The sequence below is a fragment of the Panthera uncia genome, chromosome E1 (genome assembly GCF_023721935.1).
Source record: "Panthera uncia isolate 11264 chromosome E1, Puncia_PCG_1.0, whole genome shotgun sequence".
Lineage (NCBI taxonomy): Eukaryota > Metazoa > Chordata > Mammalia > Carnivora > Felidae > Panthera > Panthera uncia.
The window spans coordinates 60,400,276-60,425,126 of record NC_064814.1 but is presented as its reverse complement, the minus strand read 5'-3'; the positions used below and the strand labels follow the sequence as shown (position 1 = coordinate 60,425,126).

Genomic DNA, 24,851 nt, shown 5'->3' with positions numbered 1-24,851 from the left:
CCTGTGTCACTCCCGTAGGAAGAAACTTCATTAGTCACTTCCATTTCTAATTCCTGCTGCCTACAGATGGGGAGATTACTTCCAAGCCAATGGTGCTGTTCCTGGGTCCGTGGAGCGTTGGCAAATCCACCATGATAAACTACCTCCTTGGGTTGGAAAACACTCGCTACCAGCTCTATACAGGTAATAGTGAGAGATTTTCTTGTGTGTTTGTTGGTATCTCAATGTCCTGTGTCAAAGCACTAGGAAACATGCTATGTGTCTTCAATATAATCATGAAAATTACACCCAAGAACCCAGCAGCTACAGTCCATGTTCACAGCAGCATTTTTCACAATGGCCAAGAGGTGGAAACAACCCACCTCTTGCGATGGATGAATGCATAAACAAAAGGGCTATCCATATAACGGAGTTTGGAGTATTATTCAGTCTTAAGAAGGAATGCGTTTCTGGAACATGCTACAAGATGCACGAATCTTGAGGACACTATATATTAAGTGAAATAAGCCAGACACAAAAGGACCAATATCCTATGATTCCACTTATGAGATGCCTTGAGTCCTCAATTCATAGAGACAGGGTAGAGTAGAGGTTACCAGGGGCTGGGAGAGGAACGAATGGGGACACTTTCAGTTTGGGAGATGGATGGTGATGAGGGCTGCACAACACCATGAATGTATTTCACGCCTCTGAACTGTACACCTGAAAATGGTTCACATGGTAAATTGTGTTATGTATATTTTACCACAATTGGAAAAAGAAATAGGATCCTGCTTAGCAAACATAGTGTCCTGTTCTCATGGCAAACCCTCCCTGGAACCCCTTGCTTACCCGCTTACTTTGTAGTAGGGTCTCTTTCCCAGAGAGGACGGCCTTCCTACTAACCTCATGCCTATGCTTGCAGGTGCTGAGCCCACCACCTCTGAGTTCACGGTCCTCATGCACGGGCCCAAGCTGAAAACCATCGAGGGTATTGTCATGGCTGCTGATAGCGCCCGGTCCTTCTCCCCCCTTGAGAAATTTGGCCAGAATTTCCTGGAGAAGCTGATTGGCATCGAGGTTCCCCACAAACTTCTGGAGCGGGTCACTTTTGTGGATACACCAGGCATCATTGAGAACCGCAAGCAGCAAGAAAGAGGTAATTAGGCACTTGTGTTTGAACAGCGCAAACTTTGTCTTAGAAAGCTGTTGGGCAGTGGGTGGTAGGCAGACAGGGGAGAGGAAGCGTGGCCAGCATTGTCCAACACCAAGGGGTGTAGTCTTTGCTGCCAGTCCCTTCTGGTTGTCACCATGGTCCCACTTAGGTGTGGAGTACCATGTTCTTTTACCTCCCCGAGGGCTGATTAGTTTGGAGGCAATCCATATTTTCCCAAAGGGTGGGCTGGTCATCTCTGTAAGTAGCTCCTTGAGGTCCATGCTGGGGCTGAGCTGTCTTGGGGAGGCTCAGACTTTCCCGAGGGATCAAGGGCCTGGATGACTTGGATCCCAGTCCAGGTGTACTTGACCTCTGGCTAAGTTGGGTCTGGTTTGAACCTGACCTTAAACTCTTCCTGGTCCAGTGTTGCTTTACAGGCCTGCTTCACATAAGCCTGTGTCAGACCTTCCAAAGTTCTACCTGCCTTCCAGTGGGAGGGGAGTGCCACTTGGGGCCCAGCAGGCGCTGGGTTACAACATAGGCCACCGAGTATCGCCATGACACAGGGCTGCGTCATATGAGATGAGTCACAGCAGGGCATTTGTAGGACTGTATGACCAGATGGTGGATCTCAGTTTATAACTCTCATTTTGGTTTTATGGCTGTTTTATTACTAGTAATAATATTATCACTAATCATTATAGTAGTAAATTAACCTTTATTCTTCTATTATGCATCTGATAATTTTATGCATTATTGGCTGGTTGTTGTAGAAAAATTAAAAGACAGGTATTCCTGGTCTCCCCATTTTGGAAAGAAGAAGTTGAAGGAATTAAAATATATCGAGCACCTCCTATGACATAGGCAGTTTTAGTTAGGTGCTTTGCTTTATTTAGAACATGATAATCTTTATATCAACTTAGGTATTCTTATTCTTCTTGTCGTTTTGTAGCTAAAATGCTAAAGCCTAGAAGCATTTGTTACCCTGATCTGGCTAGTGGCAGAGCTCAAATTCCAGTCCTGGTCTTAGGCTGTCCTTGCTTGAGGGTTGACAAGGCCCGGGAGATACGTAATTAATTCTTTCAGTCTTCAGAGACCCAGAATATCCCTAGTGCCATGACTTCCTTCAACCCAGGCAATGCTTTGGTTCTGGAAGGGCGGGGGGGCGCGGGGTGGGGGTGGGGGGTTAGGGTGAGCCTGCTCTGCTTGACTTCTTGCTCCCCCCTCCCAAGGTTACCCCTTCAACGACGTGTGCCAGTGGTTCATCGACAGGGCAGACCTCATCTTTGTCGTCTTTGACCCAACCAAGCTGGATGTGGGTCTGGAGCTGGAGATGCTCTTCCGCCAGCTGAAGGGGCGCGAATCCCAGATAAGGATCATCCTGAATAAGGCCGACAACCTGGCCACACAGATGCTCATGCGGGTCTATGGGGCCCTCTTCTGGAGCTTGGCCCCGCTCATCAACGTCACAGAGCCCCCTCGGGTTTACGTCAGCTCCTTCTGGCCACAAGACTACAAGCCCGACACCCACCGGGACCTGTTCCTCAAGGAAGAGATCTCGCTCCTGGAAGACCTGAACCAGGTGATCGAGAACAGGTTGGAGAACAAGATCGCCTTCATCCGCCAGCATGCCATCCGGGTCCGCATTCATGCCCTCCTGGTGGACCGCTATCTGCAGACTTACAAGGACAAAATGACCTTCTTCAGTGACGGAGAACTGGTCTTTAAGGACATTGTGGAAGACCCTGACAAATTCTACATCTTCAAGACCATCCTGGCAAAGACCAATGTCAGCAAATTTGACCTTCCCAACCGCGAGGCCTATAAGGACTTCTTTGGCATCAACCCCATCTCCAGTTTCAAGCTGTTGTCTCAGCAGTGCTCCTACATGGGGGGCTGTTTTCTGGAGAAGATTGAGCGGGCCATCACACAGGAGCTCCCCAGCCTCCTGGGAAGCCTGGGGCTGGGGAAGAATCCCAGTGCTCTCAACTGTGACAAAACAGGGTGTGGCGAGACCCCAAAGAATCGCTATAAGAAACACTAGGTCGCCGTGTAGCCATTCTTGGGTTCCTGTTGGTGGCTGAGCTTGTGTCCTAACTGTCTGAGAAGTCCTGGTTAATTAACCCTTTGAGCCACACTGGTGAGAATCACTACGTGTTGGAGATTTGGGAGTTCGTTGAGGCCAGTGGTGGGGGAGGGTGTGGGTCGAGGGAGGAGAGGAAACTGTGAATTATAGTGTCTTGTTGCTTCAGTGAGGGGCCTGAGTGAGGCCCCGCCGGCTTTTCCTGGGTCTTATCGCAGAGGACAGAGAGCAGCTAAATTCTAGTGTATACTGAGGTGATGAGTGTCAAGCTAAACTCAGCTGAAATTCCTTTTTCCCCTATAAGCTGGGAAAAGAGAGAAGACTTGGTTTCTGTAGGGCTCAGGTCCCTTGTAGCTTCCTTCCACACAGTCTCCTGCTTGTCCTCCAGCCCCCGTCTGCCTCCTCAACTTGGGTTGACTTCAACAGGGGACAGTCTTTTGGGTCTGAATCCACCTGGGTGTTGAGCCTCCACCATACCCCCCGCCCCCCATCCCCAGGCCCTCTTCCCTGTTTCCTCGAGGGGTGGGAGGGAATGGTTTAGGATACCAGAATGCTGAGAGAGAACAGGAGTCCCCAGGCTGGAAGAAGGTTCTGCCTCCCCCGTGCCATTTCTCCCAAGCAGTCTTCTAGGCCAGCTGGGAAGCTCGGTTCCTTTATCAGCCCCGACCGGAGGCCGAGTGTTCCGTGGATTCAGGTCATTTACTTCTTGGAAGTGACTTCAGTAAAAATACTGGAAGGGCTCAGAGGGTTAATCGGTTTGCAGTGTGTCTTTGTCTATTGCATGTCTTGGAAAACTCAGACCCCAAAGGCGTTGGGTTTCAGAGGGGACGATGGAGACCTTGCTCCTTTTCATCAGGGTCTTCTCTGGGCAGCCCATCTCCGCCCCCCAAATGTAGGAGGAGGCAGTGTCCAAAACTTCTCTGAGGAAGAGTCGTTCCCTCCTGATTTTCATGCCATGGCTTTTCCTTCCCCCTCTTCTCCACGCCCTGATGCACAACACTCAAAACTCCAAGCAATTTCCACGAGTTCAGAACTGGTGCCAGCCACTCCGTGTCGGCGGCAATCAAGGCTTGACATGCGATTTTCCACCTGAACTTGATACTGATACCCACGCGCCGCAGGGAAGCCAGGGCCTTCAAGAACCGATGAGTGTGAATATGTGTGTACCGCATTGTGCAAGAGAGATTCTGAGATAGCAGACGCCAGAGGCCGTGGAGAAGGAATGTGTCGTGAGGATTCTGCCTGGCTGGCGTGCCACCTCGGCCGTCTCGAAGGGCGGCAGGGGATGGAGGGAAGGAGCCTTTTGACAAAAAGCAGGTGGCTGACCAGTTTGCACAAATCCAGGAGACCCTGCCCAGGGCTGCCCGGAGGGGCTCCTTCTGCCCTAGTGAGCCAGCGTCCCCTGGGAGCGAGCTATCTGGGGGACTTCCCCAGGAGGCCTGGGTCAGGGCCCCCCTGACCAGGAAGTCACCTTGGACCAGAAGGAAAGTGAGTGAAGATGAAGGCAGAGAGGAAGCCCTCTGGGGGCGAGGCAGTGGAAACACATCGGTGATTAGACTAGGTCCGTGTGGAGAATTCGGAATCCCTGCTCGGGATTATTAACGCTCTGATGCATGCTGCAGCGGACGCTGCTTCTCTGGCTTTGTGCAGGACCTGGAACCTTCCACAGGACAACGGAGGCCCCCCAAACCTCCAGGACATTGTTTCCAAGGACAGAGCCAAGCAGAGAAACAGGGCCCTGCCGGGGCATCCAAGGAGCCTGGTGAGCAGGGCCTGAAAAGCTGCGTTTCTTCTCACTACAAATCACCACTCGCCTTATCTCGCTGTCATGTACCCTCCCCACAGTCCGCCTTCCCCTCTTGCTCCTAATGCCCCTGATGCCCTTGAGCTGCTCTCGGCGTATCTGTCTTTCTCAGTGCAGTTGAGGATGTGAACAGGGCAGAAGTGTACAGGCATTGTCACGGCGGTGATGTCACCATTGCTTTGGGGAAGCAGGTGGAAGGAGGCTGATACGTTCATATGGCATCTGTATTTTGGGGGGGGGGCATGATTGGTGTGATCTTCTCTCTTTTCGTCCCATCCGTTTTCCTTTTCTTACCCCCATTCCCCTGCTCACTCGTTGACCCACCTTTTCTCCATGCAGCCTGCAGGCTGGTCAGTTGGTCCCCCTGGGCTGTCAGGGCTGTTTGGTCCCCACTCTGTGGATGTGGATTTCAAGCAGGATTCTGACTGTCTTTTGGGGTGGGGAGGAAGGGTTGGGAACTGGGGGTAAATTTAGGATCCAGAGATTCCCCTAAGAGGAGTATCTGTTAAGTATTTGTGCCTGAACAGTTGCTGTCTCTCTCCAAAGTGGAACCTTTCCAGGGTTCTTTCCATTCTGATTTAATCAGGGAGGAAGTCTCAATAAAGTTCCAATCTCTCTGTAACACCGTGTGCTTTCTGATCGCCTCCGACCAGCTTGCTCTCTTTATCTCTCTCTTATCTAGTAGTGGATCGGGTTCGCATTAAGACTTCATTGTTTTTCAGGCAGTTTCAGGTTCACAGCAAAACTGAGAGGAGGGTAGGGATACACCCCCCGCCCCCACCCCGCCCCGGGGCCTCCACCCACGCACAGCCTCCCCCATTAGCAACCCCCACCCCCAGAGTGGGACATTTGTCCAACCTAGTCACCCAGAGTCCACAGTTGACATTAGGCTTCGCTCCTGGTGGTGTGCATTGCTCGTGTTTGGACAAATGTATCATGACATGTGTCCGTTGTTGTAGAAGGAAATGAAATGCAGAGTATTTTCACTGCCCTAAAGATCCTCTGTGCTCCACCTGTTCCTCCCTCCCGTCTCTTCCCAAACCTGGGTACTAATTGGTAAGTTTCTTTTTTTTTTAATGTTTATTTCTTTTTGAGAGAGAAAGAGAGAAAGACAGAGACATTGAGCGTGGGAGGGGCAGGGAGAGAGGGGGACAGAGGATCCGAAGCAGCCTATGTGTTGACAGCAGGGCTCGAACCCATGAACTGTGAGATCATGACCTGAGCTGAAGTCAGATGCTAAACTGACTAAGCCACCCAGGCGCCCTCATTTTTAAGTTTCTTAGGGATAAACTGACAATCCATGAATTGCCCACTCTTGTTTTAGACGTCCCCGGTGCCTTCTTCCCTAGATCCCTCCTGCTTCCAGCCCCCAGTGTCAAAGATGACTTTGAAACCAAGGTTTCCTGTTGTAGGATTGAAAATTAAGAAATGGGGGCATGACCCCAGGCCTCCTCCTGTGCCTATTTGTTTGTTTATTTTTATTTATTGAGAGAGAGCACAAGCAGGGGAGGGACAGAGGGAGAGGGAGAGAGAATTCCAAGCAGGCTCTGAGCTCAGCACAGAGCCTGATGTGGGCTTGATCCCATGACCCTTGGATCATGACCTGAGTTGAAATCAAGAGTCTGAGGCTCAGGGCGCCTGGGTGACTCAGTCGGTTAAGCGGCTGACTTCGGCCCAGGTCATGATCTCGAGGTCCGTGAGTTTGAGCCCCGCGTCGGGCTCTGTGCTGACAGCTCAGAGCCTGGAACCTGTTTCAGATTCTGTGTCTCCCTCTCTCTGACCCTCCCCCGTTCATGCTTTGTCTCTCTCTGTCTCAAAAATAAATAAACATTAAAAAAATAAAAATAAAAAAAAAAGAGTCTGAGGCTCAACCCACTAAGCCACCGAGGCGTCCCCACCCCCTTCCCCCCATACCGTCCCTGTTTTTAAAGACACCCTACCTTGTCCTTGGCTCCTCGAGCCTTTGTCCTTCAGATCAGAACTCCTTTACTTTGAAATATTACTTCTGGGGTCCTCCTGAAGACTTGACACCCCCAGTTGAGAGTGTGTTTGAAAAGGAAGAAGCTGGGGAGTCACTGGGAGGTTGGAAGTAGAAGGGGGGAGTGTGAGAGTGACAACATGCTATTGTGATGGCGTCACCTCAGAGAAGATGAAGAATTCGGTGCTGGGGCCAGCTGCCCTGGATTTTCCTAAGTCGGGAGGTGCTGATCTCAGGGAGGAATGAGGAGGCAGTTTGGCTCGCTGCCTCCCTCTCCCTCGCTTTCCTCCTGATTCGAGGGTCCACAGTCCACAGTCAGTGACTGATAAGACTGACCTAACTAAGGCCACCACTGCCCTCCCCCAGGTCAGCTCTCCCACCCAGGACGGCAGCCAGTGTTTTCCCAGGACTGGGAGAAATATGGAGCTTTGCCAGGAAAAGGGAGGGAGGTGATGTCTCTCTTGAAGATAAACATAACACACCAGAACCTGCCAGCATGTCCAAAATTGTGCTGTTTCACAAGCCTCGTACCCTATCATCCGTACATCGTCTGCCATTGAGAAAGCAAAATGCCATGGAGGAAAGCAAAATCCAAGACCATTCTGAATATAGTCAGGGGATATAAGGGGCATGAATGGAGAGAATGTCTCCACAGGTATGTGTATGTATCTGAATATATGGGGGTTACCTGTGGTTACACGTGAAAGGGCGTGCAAATACCTGCATGTAGAATCTGTGTGTGTAGAAACCAAAGTGTATGTGAGTGTCTGTGACCAAATGATCTCTGAGTATGTAGCACAGTGCCCAGCACACAGGACCCATCACCTGTGTGCCATCAGAGTGAATGGCAGAGGAAGCGGGTTTGGGAGGAGTAAAGAAGGTGTCTGTGCACCGAATGTTGTGTGTAGAGGGTCCTGGGGAAAAAAGTATGTCTGGGGTGAGCAGGTGGGTGTGGCTATGGAGAGGTAATTTTATGCATGATTCGTGGATTACAGGTCGTGGGAGCTTATGTGTAGCAGGTGTGTGCATGCGGTGAACCGGATGCCCGACCCAGGGTGGAGACGTGGGAAGACCCAGCCATAGGAGGACACCTACCAGGCCCTGGCTTTGTGCTTGCGTCCCACCCCGGTGAACCAAGGGGAAAAGTCTGAGCCTTGAAAAACTCACAAGCACTGGCAACATTTCACGCCGATTCCTCTGTCTGTGACATTAGGCTCAAGCTTTTCCCAATCCAGGGAAACCTTAATTTTTCTCTAGAAGACCATAGAGGCAGTAAAAAGGAAACGTAAGCAAAACAAAATGGAGTAGAGGCATGAATTTGCCTGTACCAAAGGTGTATTCCACAGGTTCTGAGGGATTCCCTATACTGACCTCTTATCCAAAGGATAAAAAAAATAACATGCACAGATGAGCATTTTCTGTGTCTGCTTGCACTGTGGAACCTTTAATGTTTTCTCAAAATTTCAGTGGGGAAGGGAACCAACTTCTAGAGTATTCTTCTTGCCAGGAACCGGGCTATAGACCTATAGACATTCCTACACTTATACCTTGACATAATGAGGTAATTCTAGCAGCCACAAACCCAAGGAATAGGCCAGGAGTTTTTCATGTATTATTTCATGGGATCCTCACACAGCCCCTCAGGGAGGGAGCCATCTTGCACGGAAGAGTAGAGACTCTGGAGTCAGATTGCTTGGGCTTCGTCCTGGGCCCCACCACTTAACAAGCTGGGCCACCCTAGCTAGGCAAATGACATAATTTTGCGCTTTAGTTTCCTCACCCATAAAATGGAGACACTAATAGCCCCTCTCTCTGTGGGGTTGTTGCCAGGATTAAATTAAAACATGCAACATGCTTGAAACAGTACACAGCCCACAGAAAGCGTTCTGTAAATGTTATGACTATTACTCATATTTTACTGATGAGGAGACTGATGGTCAGAGAGGTTGAGTTGCCGGAAGTAGGAGGGCCAGAATTCCATCTAGCACCTGACTCTCGTGAGGGCACGCTAGGCTACTTGACCAGGCTTACCTTTGGTGACACTGTTCTTGCTGATCCCAAGGCCTTTCCCTCCTCTTCACAAACTGGCAAAAATTTAGAATTGCTGGATGTTTCTCATGGCCGGTCAGCACCTTGACATGTGTTAGTAACAAAATTTCAAACATTTAAACGTCATTTGCTTTAGACTATTTATTTTAATCCTTATTTATTTTTGAGAGAGAGACAGCATGTGAGAAGGGGAAGAGCAGATGGAGGGAGACACAGAATCCAAAACAGGCTCCAGGCTCTGAGCTGTTAGGACAGAGCCCGACGTGGGGCTCGAACTCACGAACTGTGAGATCATGACCTGAGCTGAAGTCGGAAGCTCAACCGACTGAGCCACCCAGGTGCCCCTGCTTTAGACAATTTATGAAGGTCGGGGTGGGGGGGAGCCTGGTTGGCTCAGTCCGTGGAGCATGTGACTCTTGATCTCAGGGTTGTAAGTTTGAGCCCCATGTTGGATGTAGAGATTCCTTAAAAAAATAAATCTTAAAAAAAATTTATTAAGGATTATTTCCTGAACAACAAAATACTTTTAAAAAAACCCAAACAAACCCAGAAACCCTTAACTCCATTTCACATTTGACTCTCACTCTGCTCATGTAGATGGAGAAGGCATATTCATTATCCCTAAAAACAAATCCAGCATGAGGAAGCTGCATCCCCAGAGAGGTTAAGCCCCAGTTCACCCAGCTAAAACATGACAAACCAAAGGGCCAATTTTCTACCCATCCAACTATCCCTTCTACTACATTCAATCACATTGATTTGTGTTAGTCTGGAGCCTAGACCGATTGTGACAGTACATTTTTCTGACACACTGAAAAGAGTGATTTCGTATTTGTGAAGAATGCAAACACATTTGTTGGTTATATTTCCATTTTCCCCAAACTTCTGAATTTTGTCCTACCAAAATTTCAAAAGATTTAGAATTTACACATATTTGTGCAGGCATAATCTCTGCTCTGGAGGAGTGAATGATCCAGTTAGGGACCCAAGACATGGAACTGGAGTGACTGGGTAAATCCTGGGGGATAAAGTAGCCATATGCCCCTATCATAACCCAGGTCACATGGGGTGGGGGGGTGGCAAACGATTTTCTTTCTCACTTGTAATTATTTGAGAAGTTAAACCCATGCACTGCAGACTTTTTATTTATTTTTTATTTTTTTTTAAATTTTTTTTAACGTTTATTTATTTTTGAGACAGAGAGAGACAGAGCATGAACAGGGGAGGGGCAGAGAGAGAGGGAGACACAGAATCAGAAGCAGGCTCCAGGCTCTAAGCCATCAGCCCAGAGCCCGACGCGGGGCTCGAACTCACGGACCGCGAGATCGTGACCTGAGCTGAAGTCGGACGCTTAACCGACTGAGCCACCCAGGCGCCCCGAGACTTTTTATTTAAACAGTTAACAGATTACCTTTATGGAGGAGAATCCGTTTACATAACATCAGGACTCTCCTGGGAATACTGAGACACCCAGGGGGTTCTGAGCTTAGAAAGGGAGTGGAATTCTAGCTCCACTCTGAAGGCTGGACAGGTTTGGAAGGGCAGAGACCAGGGGGTCGGATCCTGGGGGGGAAGATCAAGGGCCCAGACTCTGAAAGGGAGAGAGACGTTTGTGTGTGGCCAGTGAGGAGTCAAGGTGAGTTGAGGTGGGTTAGGGAAACCCTTAGATGGAAGGTCAGGAAGTCTGGGCTTGAGGCCACTGCAAGTTTCTAGACAGAGAGAGCCATGAACAAGCAGGGAGGGTCAGGCGGGCAGCAGCACTGGGGCTCACCGAGGGGCGAGAGCCTGGCATCAAATCAAGCAGCCGATTTTGGCAACCCAGACAGCGTCCCTCGGGCCGTGCCCCTCAAACCCGCGGTCCATGGGTTGCCGGCTGGAGGGCTCCGGGTCTGCGTCCCCCCCCAGACGCCGCCCCACTGCTAGGAGCTGGGGGCCAATACGGGAGCCCCGTAAGGAGGCGGCGGAAGAAGCCCACCTCAGCAGTCTGGCCCTACTTAGGACCCCCGTTGGGCCCTGGACCCCAGCTGCTCCTGGCCCCCGACTCGGGTGCAGATTTTCCGGAGGGACCGGCTCCCGGAGGGGGCGCATCTTCCGGGCTCGGGCGTCCTCACCGCCGACGGGTCCGCTTTTCCCGCTGCACCCCCTCGCCTTCGAGGGGAAACAGGCCCCTAAAGCAGGGCGGTTTGGAACAGGAACGAAAGGGTGGGAGAACCGAGCGCCTGGCCAAGCTTGGCGTGGTCTCGAAAGCCCGCTCCTCAGCGCAAAACGCTACCGCTGAGCGAGGCTCGTCACCGCGAACCCCAGCACCCACCGCCGGGGGAGCTGCTGAGCTGAGTCCCAGCCGAACCCCGCCCGCGGGAGCCCGCCCCGCGCATGCGGCCGTGGTCCCTCCCCCGCCCCCTCCAGGGCCGCGCGCTCCCGAGTCACGTGCCAAGACTCGCGCAGGCGCAGGCGCACGGCGGTGCTTCCTGCGGACACAGGCGCTTCGAGGCGGCCAGGGCGGCGGCTCAGCGCTGGGGTTCGTCCCCTCCCCGCCCGGCCCGCGGGCTTCGCCGCCTGTGTCTTCCCTGGGCCCCAGCCGTCCCGTGCGCGGTCTGGCCGCTGGAAGCCCGGAGGCTTTCGGAAGTTTTGATTTGGAACCAGGAAAGGGTTTGAACTCTTTCAGAGTTGTGGGGAGAGGCCACGGTTTCCGGACGTGAAGAACGTCGAAGAAATTGTTGTTGGCGGTTATTAGGTTGTGGTTTTCACATGCGGCCAGCCCAGGAGCTGAGATTTTAAGAGATTATCCCGCCTCCCTTACCCCGCCAGAAACTTAGAAGTTGGTATCCAAAGTGCCCTCTCCTGCTGTCCTTAAGGATTAAAAACCCAGCCTTATACTGGCACTTGGCCCTACCTCTGGGTGAGGGGAGATGGGAAAGCGCTTGGGGCAGGTGAAACTCCAGATGGGGGTAGGGGGCGCTAGGGAGGGTAATATTCTCATTAGAACGTCTTTCTCATGGCTCCTGGGGTTCCCTGAGTCGCTAATTTAGGAGCTAAAAAGAATTCCAGAGATTCTGTAATATCCCATGAAATGGTCCTCAGCCTCTCTTTGAAACATGTCTAGTGACCTCAATTGTAGGTTTTCTGACAGGATGCTGATTTGGGTGGCTCCCTCTGCCCTGGATACCCACCAGTTGTGAGAGGGCATCATATCCCTTTGCAGCCCTGTGGAGAATGCTTGGGTGGGAGTGTGCACCTGCCTCTCTGCTTGGCCCGCTGTGCATAACAGAAGCTGGGAAGGGGCCTGTGTGGCTAAATCGAGGTTGGCTGGTTGGTTACTGAAAGGAGAGAATTTACTTGTAATTTCCTGGGTTTCCTTGGCTGTTTGTTTGGAGTGGAGATCATTTGGTCCCCGGGGAATCTGGGAGGAAAAGGGAAGTCCTTGGAAAGGAGTTGGGTGCCCTCCCTGGGTAAGAATGAGTTGGCTAACCTGCCCTCTGCACTAGGAAGCCTTATTCCCTGATCTGCATCCCTTTTCTGGGTTTAACTTCACAGAACACCCAGCAGTGGCGGGGAATTGTAATACAAAAAAAGAGCTATGTGGTCCCACCTGTTCTTTTTACAGATGAGGATGCTGACACCTAGTAAAAGAGCGTTCAGGGTCACAGAACCAGCTGGTGGCAGAGGTGGGACTCAGGTCTCCTGATTCCCAGGCCTATTCTCTCTCTCCTACCCCATATATAATAGGGGCCAGCACGAAACAGATGGCACATTATGAATGGGTAATTTGAGGCAGGGTATAGGGAGAGAACCGTGGATAGTGAAATGTTCTGGGGCTTGTAACAGAGGGATCTTACCATCTCTACGCCTCGAGGCAGAGAGGCTGTGTGGAGGGTCATTTTGCTAGAGCTAGGTCTTTAGGTCAAGGGGTTCAGGAAAGCAGTTGGGAGGAAATAAAACCCCTCTGATTTGTCAAGGCTCTCCATGTACTAAACCCCATGGGAAGTCAGAGGGCAAAGGAGACTTGATTAGTCCATGCAGGAAAATTCCAGAACACAGTACGGATAGGAAAGGATGCAGAAAGTACCTAGAGGAGCAATGAAAGGTGTCCAATATAACATGTGACCTTACTTCTGCTCGTTTATTAATAGTTTACACTTCTTGAGCACTTACTCTGCATTGTGTGTGTCCATTATCTCATTGCATTTTCCCATAAACCCAGTTTTCTCCATTTGACAGATAAGGGAACTGACAAGTGAAACAACTTGAGGAATGGAGATGTGAACAGCCAACGGGACACCTGCCTCTCCGGGATCTTATCTTGGGTGTAGTAGTTCCTTCGTGGATGTTTGTGCAGTGGATGACGGAGTGAATGAATGCGCGAATGAACAAGGAGCAAACACACGTAGGATTAGGTGGCAAATCTCCCTGAAGACCCTTAGTGTGCCTGTCCTCCATGAGACTGGAGGCTCTCTGCAGAGGTGAGTCCTGTGCCTGGCGGTATCTCTGTTGCTGGCTTGTAATGAGCCAGGTATTCAGGTTAAAAGATCAGGTGTCTAGATGTGCAAAAAACCTTGGACTTCTGGGCTTTCCTAGTGGAAGCTTTTGGAATTAAGCAGTTTTCTCTCTCGGTGCCATCTTGATCCAGTCCTGATTTCTGATGCCCCCACAATCTGGGCAGGGGTCCAGCGTGCTGCCTCATCTCTGCTCGGCTCCTACCCATCGCTCCACCTACAAGCTCAGTTCTGCTCCTTGCATCACTGGTGTCGATCCTGGAACACGGCGTTCTTCAGGGAGAAACCACCTACCAGCGTGGTGGGGAGTTTTAGCAGCATCCCTACGGTGGCCTGCCCTGGAGCAGAAAGCTCAGTGTGGAGGCTTTGTTTCCTTTCTCTGTAGTCCCTCTTCCCTCACCATCTCCTCGCTTTAGAATCCCCTTTTATTGGCCTCTTCCTTCCTCCAGGGCCCCACACAGTCTTTCACTTGTTCACTGTCCAGGCTCCTCAAGCCAGGAAGAAGAGCCTCACATAGACTGATCACTTGCCCTGCCTGCCACCGTGCCTCATGTGTCCTCTCCATCATCTCATTTCATTTCTTAGTGACACACTAGGTAGGAAGTGTCGGGGAGCGGCCTTGCAGACGGGAAGACCTAGACTTCGGTTGGGTAACTTGTTCAAGATCACACAGCTGTTGAGGGTAGAGCTGGCCTTTGACCTCTGGCCGGATTCCAAGGCCATCCTAGCCCACTTCTCGCCCGGAATAAGTCCTGCTGCTGCAGTATTTACGTTCATGTTGACCTTTGCTGTTCGGAGCATTTTCCCTGTGCCTTGGCCTGTGCCCCTGGGGCTTGGGCCTGTTGGATGTGCTGTTTCAGCCTGCCCTGGTGGGTTTCCACACGGAGCTGCCTGACATTTGATTCCACCCACAGGCCTTTGCTGACAACACCTCCTCCATATGGAAGGCCATTTGACGTGCTTCAGAGTGGCAATATCCAACCCGTTCTCTAAAGCTTCTGTGCCATCTCCCGAACGATGTCCCTCTAAACTCATTTGCCTCCAGATTCCCAGACTCACTTTGTGAACCTCCTCTGAAGGATTTAGCACATTATTTCTTGCATGTACAGTAACTTGCATATGCAACTTGCTTACGTGGTTGAGGGCAGGGACTGTACTGCAGTGGTGTTCGTATCTCTCTAGCTCCTAACAGAGGAACTTACACGTGGTAAGTAAGCCCCCAGTGAGTGAAGGCCTTAGGGGAGCTCATGGTGGTGAAAAGAGTTTGTAAAATGAAGATTTATCCCTCAACTTTACATGCTGTTTGCTTAAAACAAAATTCAACTGCAGTATAGATGTCCTGGTTGAGTCTGGGGGATGGGTGGTGGAGGACACCTTGTGTTTCTCTTGAGGAGCTTTGAATTTAGGGAAATGAAGTGACACAGGTGAGGGCTGGCGGTGGAGACAGGCTGTGTGGGTGCAAGGGGTCCAGATGGGGCTCCAAGAGCGGCGAGGTGCGTCCCTTGGCCATTACCACGGCTGCAGCTTCTCTGAGGCCATCCCCTGTGCTGAGTCCCTTTATGTTTGCTGTCATAGATAAAGGCCATCACTACTGCTTCATCACCATGGGTGAAGGGTCCTTGGCCATAACATCAGCATCCCCCTCCCTGGGACCCGAGTCAGCTCAGAGTACCCATTTCCCATATGACCCCAGACACACAGATGCTGGGGCCCTTCGGTAAGAGAACGGGTGTGGGCTGGGATGACTCACCTGCTCTGTCGCCGCCTACAGCTCGGTTTAAAGCCTTTTCGAATCAAATCTCTTCCCCAGGAGAGACACAGGAGTCTCTCTTTACAGTTAGCAGCTTGGTGCTAACTTGGGACAGTTGATGCCCGTCACTGTCCCAGTGTCTGAAAGTCCAGGTTAGTAAGGAGCCATCCAGGTGCGTGTTCACGAAAAACTGGTAGAAGCGGCCTAGAAAGCAGTGCCTTGACCTGGGCATCAGACAACCGCGACCTTAACTGGGCCCCACCAGGAACTCACTATGCGGCTATAAAGGAAAGGGGTTTGGGACACCTGGCTGGCTCAGTCCGTAGAGCAAGCGACTTTCAGTCTCGGAGTTGTGAGTTTGAGTCCCACACTGGGTGTAGAGATTACTTAAAAGTGAAAACTAAAAAAAAAAAAAGGAAAGGTTTCTTCTTTCAGTAAACCTGTTTTGACCACCTACTCCTGCCGTGCAAAGCAAGGACAAGGTGAGCAATGAGAAGGCAAAACCAATCCCTATTCCTGGTGGCCTCTCAGTCTCTGTAAAATCAGTTCGAGTCAGGGTGATAAATGCTCTACGGAGGTGTTTTGGGAGCATGGAAGGGAAAGTAAACACATCTTTCCCGGGGGAATGAATGAGCACAGGGAAGATTTAACTGAACAGGACACATTTGAGCTGGACCTTGGAATTGGGATTCTCCTGGCAGACAGGAGTAAGTCTTGCAACTTTGGAGAGTGTTGTGCAGGACGTTGTTGGGGGGAATGACGTCAGTGGGGTGTAGAGAGGAGATAAGACTCCAAACCCTGTCTGGGTCTAGCAGAGAAGGCCTTACTGGGTCACGCTGACTTCGGACCTTCTGAATGTGGAGGGGAGACACTGAACTGATCTGTGTTGTGGAAAGATCAGTCTGGCAGCAATATGGAGGATGAAGTGGAAGGTCAAAGATGCAGAGAGACACTGAGTAGGACAGGGTTAGACTATCACAGGAAATAACTTTTGTTTTTGTTTTTGGTGTGAATTTCTTAATGTTTATTTTTGAGAGAGAGAGAGAGACAGAGTGCGAGTGGGGGAGGGGCAGAGAGAGAGGGAGACACAGAATCTGAAGCCGGCTTCAGGCTCTGAGATGTGAGCACAGAGCCCAACACAGTCTCAAATTACTGAGCCGTGAGATCATGACCTGAGCCGAAGTCGGGTGCTTAACCAACTGAGCCACCCAGGTGCCCCAGGAAAGAACTTTTTGAGGACCCCACCTGTGGGATTAAAGAGGGTTGGCTTAGAAAAATCCCTAAAACTAAAATTCTGTGCCTCTGAACCCACCTGGGCATTTGGTTCTTTTCACCTACCCCATCCCCCAACTCCTAGCTGATGATGTTCATTGCTTGCCCATGCTCCATTCTGGGTGTGCTGTGACCTGTTTGGGTTTTGACCCTATCCGGTTTCCCTGTTTGTAAAGTCTGTCCACCCAGCACTTCAGCTGAGACTTCGGCTCCTTGGAGACCAACCACTAGGAGGCTGTACTGTGCCCTGGGGTCCTCGCCACCCCCACCTCTTGCCCTGACTCTGCTCTCACCTCTGGCATCGTCCTCCAGTCTCTAGACTGGAAATGGCAACTATGCCAGCCTTTCTGTAACTCTTTTCAAGAGGAACTATGAGACATTATGTTTCATTGGAAGATGTTTACAAGCAGGAACTAGAAAAATGGATTAAGGAGACCTTGGGACATTGGTCTAAGAGAGAACAGAATGTGAAATACAGGGCAGTCCCCCCAGAGTGACCCCACAAGTCTAAGCCCCTTGATTTAAATTTAGATCAGTTCTATAAAATGTAACCTTAAAGCCAGAAATAATGTGTCTTCTGCTAACCCCTTCCCTGTAATCCCAGGCTAGGGTTACAAGTACTGCCCCTTCTTGTCTACCTGTTTGTACAGTTGTCGTGATACTTGGGCCTATAGACTTCGGCAGCCAGTCAACAAACAGCTTGTTGGGCCTACTGTGTGCCCACCTCATGCTGGCTGGGATGGAATATAGGCACGCCTTGCTATGTTCTCAAGGAATTAGGAGACCAGTATTTTAGTCTAGTTGGGAATGCAAGACACATGTGAGAACCAACTAGAGAGCGGAAGAGATGAGTTGTGAAGAGGGCAGTTAACATTTGGTGGGTGGGGCTGCAAGTCCACAGAACCTGGCGGACGGAGCAAGTGGCCCCAGTTTCCTGGGTTCCCTTGGGATGGGGGCAGGATCCAGCCTAGATCTAGCTGGGGGTCTAAGCTGGATCCCAGCCAGCCTCAGTGGGAGGTCGGGGGCCAAGTGGACTTCATGCTGCCCTCACAAGGGACTATATCCTTAGTTCCCAAATGTTAGTGCTGTTTTCACAGCCTGCATCTTCCTACTTGTCAAGATTCTCCAGTCATCCTTCTGCTTAAACACCTCTTTTTTCTTTTACTTTTTAAGTTTTTTAAATTTATTTTGAGACAAAGAGAGAAAGAGCAGAGGACAGGCAGAGAGAGAGCTAGACAGAGGATCGGAGAGCTGGCTCTGCACTGATGGCAGAGAGCCTGATGCGGGGCTCGAACTCACAAACTGTGAGATCATGACCTGAGCCGAAGTTGGAAGCTCAACTGGCTGAGCCACCCAGGCGCCCAACACCTCTTTTTTCATGAAGACTCTTCCTTCCCACCAGCCAGCATGATGCTGATCTGCATGCAGCCCTTTGCTTATAACTGTGTTGTGACATTTGTTCCATCTTGTCATGTACTAGTGAATGTCGTGTACCTTGTCATGTACGTGTTTGTGTTTTCGCCAGTTCCACTAGATCAAGATCGTGAGCTTCTGTTAGGCAGGGAATATGCCTGAGGTATTTCTCAAACTCCCAGTGAGTAGCCTAGAGTGATACCCTGCTCAGAAAATGTGTGTTCAGCGGGTGAGCAATAGTCCAGCAGATTCCATTCCCCCTGGTGTATCGGTTACATAAGATTAGTTTTGTGGGGCGCCTGGGGGGCTCAGTCAGTTAAGCGTCCAGCTCTTGGTTTCAGCTCAAGTCGTGATCTCACGGTTTGTGAGTTCGAGCCCCACATCAGGCTCCATGCTGACAGTGTGGTGCTTGCTTGGGATTCTTTCCTCCCTCTCCCTCCCCCTCCCCCACACGTGTGCGCACTCGCACGCTCTCTCTCTGTCTCTGAAAAGAAATAAACTTAAAAAAACATCGGTTCTGTAAAAGCAGTCCTAAAACCAGAAGGGGGAGGGGCCTGCCTTCTGGGCCCAGTTTCTGGCAGGGGATCACATAGGGAAATGAAAGGTCACTGTAAGTTGGACCTGTGTGGCCACACAAGAGAAGGGTATCCAGTGGTCTCTTGGTCTTGACCCTTCAGGGCCAAAGGGACGAAAGGAGGGTCTCAGTGGCAAGAATTCTGTCCCTTATCTTATAGAAAGAGTCTTGGAATCAGAAAAGTTGGGCACTAGTTCTGATCCAAGTTTTGATGACAATATACTTGTCTTGTTCACCTTATGGGATTGTTCTGTGAACCAAATGAGACAAGAAATATGTGAGTTCTTTGAAAAAGATGAAATATTACTAGAATATGAGGCACCATTGTACTTTCTTTTTGTTCCTGATTCCCAGCCTCTCCTTCACTCTTTCTATAGAGAAACTCTCAAGGCACCAGCTGTGAAGGCCAGCTGGGGAGAGCCTAGCCTGTCTGTGCTGAGTTCCCATTTAGGCCCAAAGACTAGATCCAACGTGGAAGAACACGGTTTTTTGGCTTCCAAACCAGGTAACTCTGGGTAAGTCACTTCAGCTCCCTGAGCCTCAGTTTCCTCATCTGTAATTGGGCGATGATAATCTACTCCTCCTACCTCCTAGGGCTCCTGGGAGGATCAAATGAGACAATATGACAGTGGCTTGTAAACTGTAAAGGTCTGTCCAAATGCTATGGATTTACTTTTTAATCTGTGCTTGAGGGCTTTGGATAAAATTGGCCAAGACTGTTGCACATCTAGACAGTGACATCATATGCGTGTTATTGGAGTCCAGGGTGGGGCACAGAAGGCGTCCCCAGAGTCCCTGGAGCAGGACAGAATGCAAAAGGGAACCCCACCCATTGCCTGCCTGTAGGAGACCTGATTCTGTGGTCCGACCTGAAGAAATCCAACCTCCTAGTTTCCAAAGTGTCAAAGATTCTGCTATGACCTCTGTGCTCAGGGGATACTTGGATGACAGCCCAAGAGTAGGGGCTATTGTGATTTAGCTCTCTGTTTTTGGGGTCTCACCATGCTGTCTGGACTTGACAGGCATTCAGGGTAAGGTTGTTGTGGAACAAAACACAGGTAGCACATTTTGTGGGACCTCATGTCATCCTATTCTTACTTCCTCTGTGTTGGCAAATTTCAGTTGTAGAAAAACATTAAAAAAAAAAAAAAACTTCAGAGAAATGGTAGCCCAACTCATGCTGGAAAACCTGACTGGCTAGTGTTAATGAAAAGTCAGGCTTCAGAAATGGGGTATCACCATCTCGGTGCTTTGTTACTCTCAGGTGGTGGTGAAGCCAGTCTTAGGGGAAAGGCTCTCCATGTGCCTGTGGCCACATCAGGTTTGAATGCCTTCATTGGCCTTGCTGGTCATTGGAACTGAAAGGAAATGGCTTAGTGAACAAGAATTTGTGAGCTAGTTTATAGTGTGCTTGGCCCTGTACTGGGAGCTTTGGCAAAGATGAAAAAGGTCAAGTTGTGGCTTCTGTGTTGGAAGTCCTTAGACCAGATTTGAGAAAGCGAGATGACTGGGGATTCCGGCTGGCAGGCCCTTGTGCGCAGGGCCAAGGGAGTGGCAGATAATTACCGACAGAGGAAGACAGAGGCGAGGATCCGCAAAGGCTCTCGGGAGGGTGGCGGGGGAGGCTTTCTAGAGGAGGTGGAGATATGTGAAAAAGACAAAGTCAATCACTGAGAGTCCTCTCTGCTCCCTAAAATGTCTTCTTTCCCTTTCTGGCCCCAATTAGGAGATCCAATCAGTCTTCTATTGCTTTCTAACAAATGATCCAACTTAGCGGGTTAACACGACTCATTATCTCCCACCTCTGCTGGCCGTGCTGGTCATGCGTCCAGGCAGAACATGGTAGCTGTCAGCTGGGCGTTGCCCCCAGCTCATGGAGGCCACTCTTAGTCTTTGCCATGTGTCCTCTCCATCTTCAGTACAGCAGTGGGGCCTCAGATCCCCCCTTGGTTTGAATCTCTGACTTCCTCTTCTGTTATCAGCAGGAGAGAACCCTTTGCTTTTTTTGTTTTTTGTTTTTTTAATTTTAGAGAGAGAGAAAGTGCCAGTAGAGGAGAGGGGCAAAGGGAGAGAGAGGGAATCCCAAGCAGGCTCTGCCCTGTGAGTGTAGAGCCCAACACGGGGCTCGATCCCAGGACCTGGGATCAAGACCTGAGCTGAAATGAAGAGTCAGATGCTCGACTGACTGAGCCACCCAGGTGCCCCCAAAACCCTTTGCTTTTAAAGACTTAAGTGTGATTAGGTGAGGCCCACCTGGACAGTCTCCTTTTGATTAGCATAAAGTCAACTGACAGGTAGCCTTAAGTACCATCCTAACCATTGTTTTGAGTGTACAGCTCAGGGGCATTAAGTACATTCATATTCCTCTGCAGCCATCACCACCACCGTCTCCAGAATTCTTTTCCTTTTGGAAAACCGAAACTCTGTATCTATAAAACACTCCATCCCCCATCCCCTGGCAACCAGCACTGTACTTTCTGTCTATGAATTTTACTACTCTAGGTACCTCATGTAAGTGGAATCATACAGTATATTTGTCTTCTTGTGAGTGTCTTCTTTCAGTGAGCACAGTGGCTCCAAGGTTTCTGCATGATGTGGCACGTGTCAGAATTTTCCTTTTTAAGGAGGAGTAGTATCCATTGTATGTATATACCACATTTGTTTATCTACTCATCAGTTGTTGGACCCTTGAGTTGCTTTCATCTTTTAGCTATGGAGAATAATTCTGTGTATATAATAATTATATGAACATGAGTGTGCAAATGTCTCTCTAAGATCCTGCTTTTTAAAAATGTTTATTTATTTGGGGTGCCTGGGTGGCTCAGTGAGTTGAGTGTCCGACTTCAGCTCAGGTCATGATCTCACGGTTCAGGAGTTCAAGCCCCACATCGGGCTAAGTGCTAACAGCTCAGAACCTGGAGCCTGCTTTGGATTCTGTGTCTCCCTCTCTCTCTCACCCTCCCCCACTTGCAATCTGTCTCTCTCTCAAAAATAAATAAACATTAAAAAATTTTTAAGTTTATTTATTTTTGAGAGAGAGAGCATGCGTGAGTGGGAGAGGGGCAGAGAGGGGAGAGAGAATCCCAAGCAGACTCCACACGGCCAGCATATAGCCCTATGTGGGCTCAAACTCAAGAACCATGAGACCATGACCTGAGCCAAAACCAAGAGTCAGACACTTAACCAACTGAGCCACCCAGGGGCCCCACTAAGATCCTGCTTTCAATTATTTTGGGTCTATACCCAGAAGTGCAATTTCCGGGTTATATGGTAATTCTATTTTTAGTTTTTGAGGGAACCACCATACTGTTTTCCACGGTGGGTGCACCATTCTGCATTCCCGCCAACAGTGCACAGGTGTTCCAATTTCTCCACATCCTCACCAGCACTTGCTATTTTCTGTTTTTTGGACAATAGCCATCCTGAATGGGTGTGAGGTGGTATCTCGTTGTTGCTTTGATTTGCATTCCCCTAAGGATCCGTGATGTTGAATGTCTTTTCTTGTGCTTCTTGGCCATTTGTTTGTGGGTCATGAGATCTTGGATTAAGACACCCCTGTCATCTGCTGCATCACATACCCTCACGGTAGGGAAAGTGCGTGTCGGGGTAAAATGCTCTGCAGATTACTGTTTGCCCAGGGCCGGTGGGTCTGGGGGAACAGCAGGGGCCCTGAGTGCTCCTGGGTATGGGCTTTCTTTTCAGGGGTAATGAAATGTTCTAAACTTAGTGGTGATGGTTTCACAACTCTGCACACATACTAAAAGCCATTGAATTGTGCAGTTTAAATGGGCAAATTTTATACCATGTGAAGTATCTCTCAACAACTCTCTTCAAATGCTGCCTTTTGAACATAGAAGTAAACCAGTACCCACGATAAGAGCGAATGTTACTGTTTCATTAGCCAGCTCTGTGGAGCAGGAGTGAACCTCACCCAGTTGTGGTGAATCTGCATTCCTACCCAGAGTTCCAGTCACCCCGTCTCCCTCCGGTTTCCCTAATCCAGTTTTATTCCTTCAGTCTGATTCTGTCTTAGGTTCTTCTAACCCGGGGGGACCTCCTTACCGCATCTGTGGGGATGAGCAAACCTCTGTATTTGGCAGAAGTGGAAAGTGGCAGAATCCACCAGCCTGGGGTGTCTCTGGGCCTCACGCCCTCACCCCGGATTTGCAGGGGCTTACGGGAGGGAGAACATCACGGTTGGCGGATGCCACCAGGAAAGGGGCAAGCGGTTGCCTGAGCTGTATTACGTAGGGCCCTAAAAGTGCTCCTCCGCCGTTCCCACACCTGTTCTGCGTCTGGTCACAGCAGTCTGAGCAGAGCAGGGTTTTGAGGGCATAAGAATCGAGGTTTTTTCAAGGGTTGGGGAAGAGGAGCCTGAAGTGGTTCTAGGCCATGCAGCCCTGGGCATGTTACTGTGGCATGAAGCCAGCCCCGAGCCGGCCAGGAAACCTCACCAAGACCTTGTGCTTTCTCAGGCTGAGAGCCTTTGAAAGGCTTCAGTCATAGAATTGCAGGTGTATGGAGAGCTTTGCTGAGGCTTTGCTCTGCACGATTCTGACCCAGCCCGTCTGTCCCGGATAAATCTGGAGGAGGGGGCCCCTTGCAAGCTTCCTGGCCCAGTAAGAAAGGTCAGCGGCCAAGGAAGCTACAGGGAAAAGGGCAAATACCTGAAGGTTAGAAGTGCTAGAAACATATTTGGGCAGGATCAGGGGCAGAGGTTTGTCAAGCCCCTCTCGTCCAGCAGTGGTGCTTCTGTAGGTCCCAGACATTCCCAGAAAGAGTGTCAGCCCGCCACACACCATCCTTTGCAAAATAAGGTAGCGGATCCAAGAGAGGAGGTGGCTGGTCCAGGGCTGCGGGCCGATTCGTGATAATAGAGCCAGAGTTCCCAGTTCCCCGGCCCGCCCGGCCCACAGCCTCTGGTTCTGGAGCCTTCATGGCAAAGGAACAGCCAGGACGGTGGACACCAGGGCGCCTCTGTGCACCTGAGCTGAATCGTTGGCCTTTCCCCACGGTGCTCCTGTCCCTTTGTTCCGAGTGGGCTTCTCTCCTGGTTTGCTTTCTCCCCTGCCTGCTCAGCCCTCGAAGCTTCCACGCCCGCACCATCTGGAGTGGAAACTGTCCCGAGGAGCTCCGTAACTTTGCCCACCCCCCTCCGCCACGTTCTGCTGAGCGTGGGCCCACACCAACGCAGGTTTCCCGAGTACAGTGAGTTCTCCTTTTTTTTAAAATTTCTGAGGGCTCAGAGAGAATGAAATGTTGCTTCTCAGACTTGAGAGCCTTTGCACTTAAGCAGTGACAATTCAAAAAAACTATTTGCAAAATCTTCCCCTTGGTATTTAACACAGTTTCTCACGTTCCTCTGCTCTGATTTGCATGACGGGTGAGGTGTGTGGCCTCACTGGGTTAGAGGCCTGACTGTGTCCCTGTGGCTTCACAGCCTGCAATGCTGCCGTGGCACAGATCTTGTCCCCTGAGGTCGGGGGTCCTAGAAAGCTCTCTGTCTGGGACAGCCTGGACTGCGTCCCTTGTGCAAGGGCAGGTGTCCACTCTTCTGGCTCTCCACCTCTGTCCTCGTTGCCCCCTCTCTTCTCCTCCTTCCCTCTGTGCTTCCCTTCTGTTCTTCTTTGCATCACTTCCATCTCCACGTTTCCTCACCCTTGTGACCAAATGTCGTCTGGCCACGCCCACATGCAGTAGTGTTTCAGCGCTGTGGCCGTTGTTGGCTCGTTCCTTGTCCTGGGTGATACCAGCCATCTGGGGATGGCTCAGGTCAGGAGCCAGGCTGTTCCCAGGTTGGGAATCACCTCCTCCTTAGGTTGCTCATGAAAGTAAGCAATGGGAAGACTGTGTTGTCTCTTGGTGCCAGGGGCAACAGGGACGCAGGGCACCCCGAAGTCTGCATGTAGTGGCAATGTCACCTGCAGTGCGATGAATCGAAGGACGAGGTGTCACACGGGGCGGACAGGGTCAGAGTGCTTAGCCGGGTGGTCTTCCCTACCTGGAGTGTCTCCTTTGGGTGCTGTGCTGTCTCTTGGAGCTTGAAGGCTCATGTTGTGTTTGCACCAGCGCTGCCCCTCCAGCCCTCACCCATCTCTGCCTTGAATCTTCCTGCAGCTCCTGGCCTTTTAATCTCACCGAGGCAGGGCTGAGAAGGTGGCCATGAAGCAGTTGTTTCCACCTTGTAATCAGGAAGCACCTGTCCCAGCCTCTGGTCCCTGTTTTGGCCACGCTCACTTCACCTGCCGTTCCCCCAGACCAGCCGTATCTCCTGCCACCTCCGTTCTGCTAAATGCAGTT

General features: G+C 50.5%; 1 protein-coding gene and 1 long non-coding RNA gene across 7 annotated transcripts in view; both read left to right on the top strand.

Moving 5' to 3' along the window:
- Window positions 1–5,675, top strand: part of SRL (sarcalumenin) — a 46,634-nt gene extending 40,959 nt beyond the window's left edge. For both annotated transcript variants that reach the window (XM_049637421.1, XM_049637420.1), the window contains 3 exons: window positions 67–183; window positions 905–1,138; window positions 2,368–5,675. In XM_049637421.1, coding sequence (XP_049493378.1) covers window positions 67–183; window positions 905–1,138; window positions 2,368–3,179 — 1,163 coding nt within the window. In that variant the 3' untranslated portion in view covers window positions 3,180–5,675. The remainder of the gene's footprint in view (window positions 1–66; window positions 184–904; window positions 1,139–2,367) is intronic.
- A 5,836-nt stretch (window positions 5,676–11,511) lies between these two features.
- Window positions 11,512–24,851, top strand: part of LOC125927252 (uncharacterized) — a 32,316-nt gene continuing 18,976 nt past the window's right edge. For 4 of the 5 annotated variants that reach the window (XR_007459289.1, XR_007459290.1, XR_007459288.1 and 1 more), the window contains exons 1-2: window positions 11,512–13,509; window positions 18,929–19,066. This is a non-coding gene — a long non-coding RNA (uncharacterized LOC125927252). The remainder of the gene's footprint in view (window positions 13,510–18,928; window positions 19,067–24,851) is intronic. The other variant, XR_007459287.1, reaches the window with a different exon arrangement.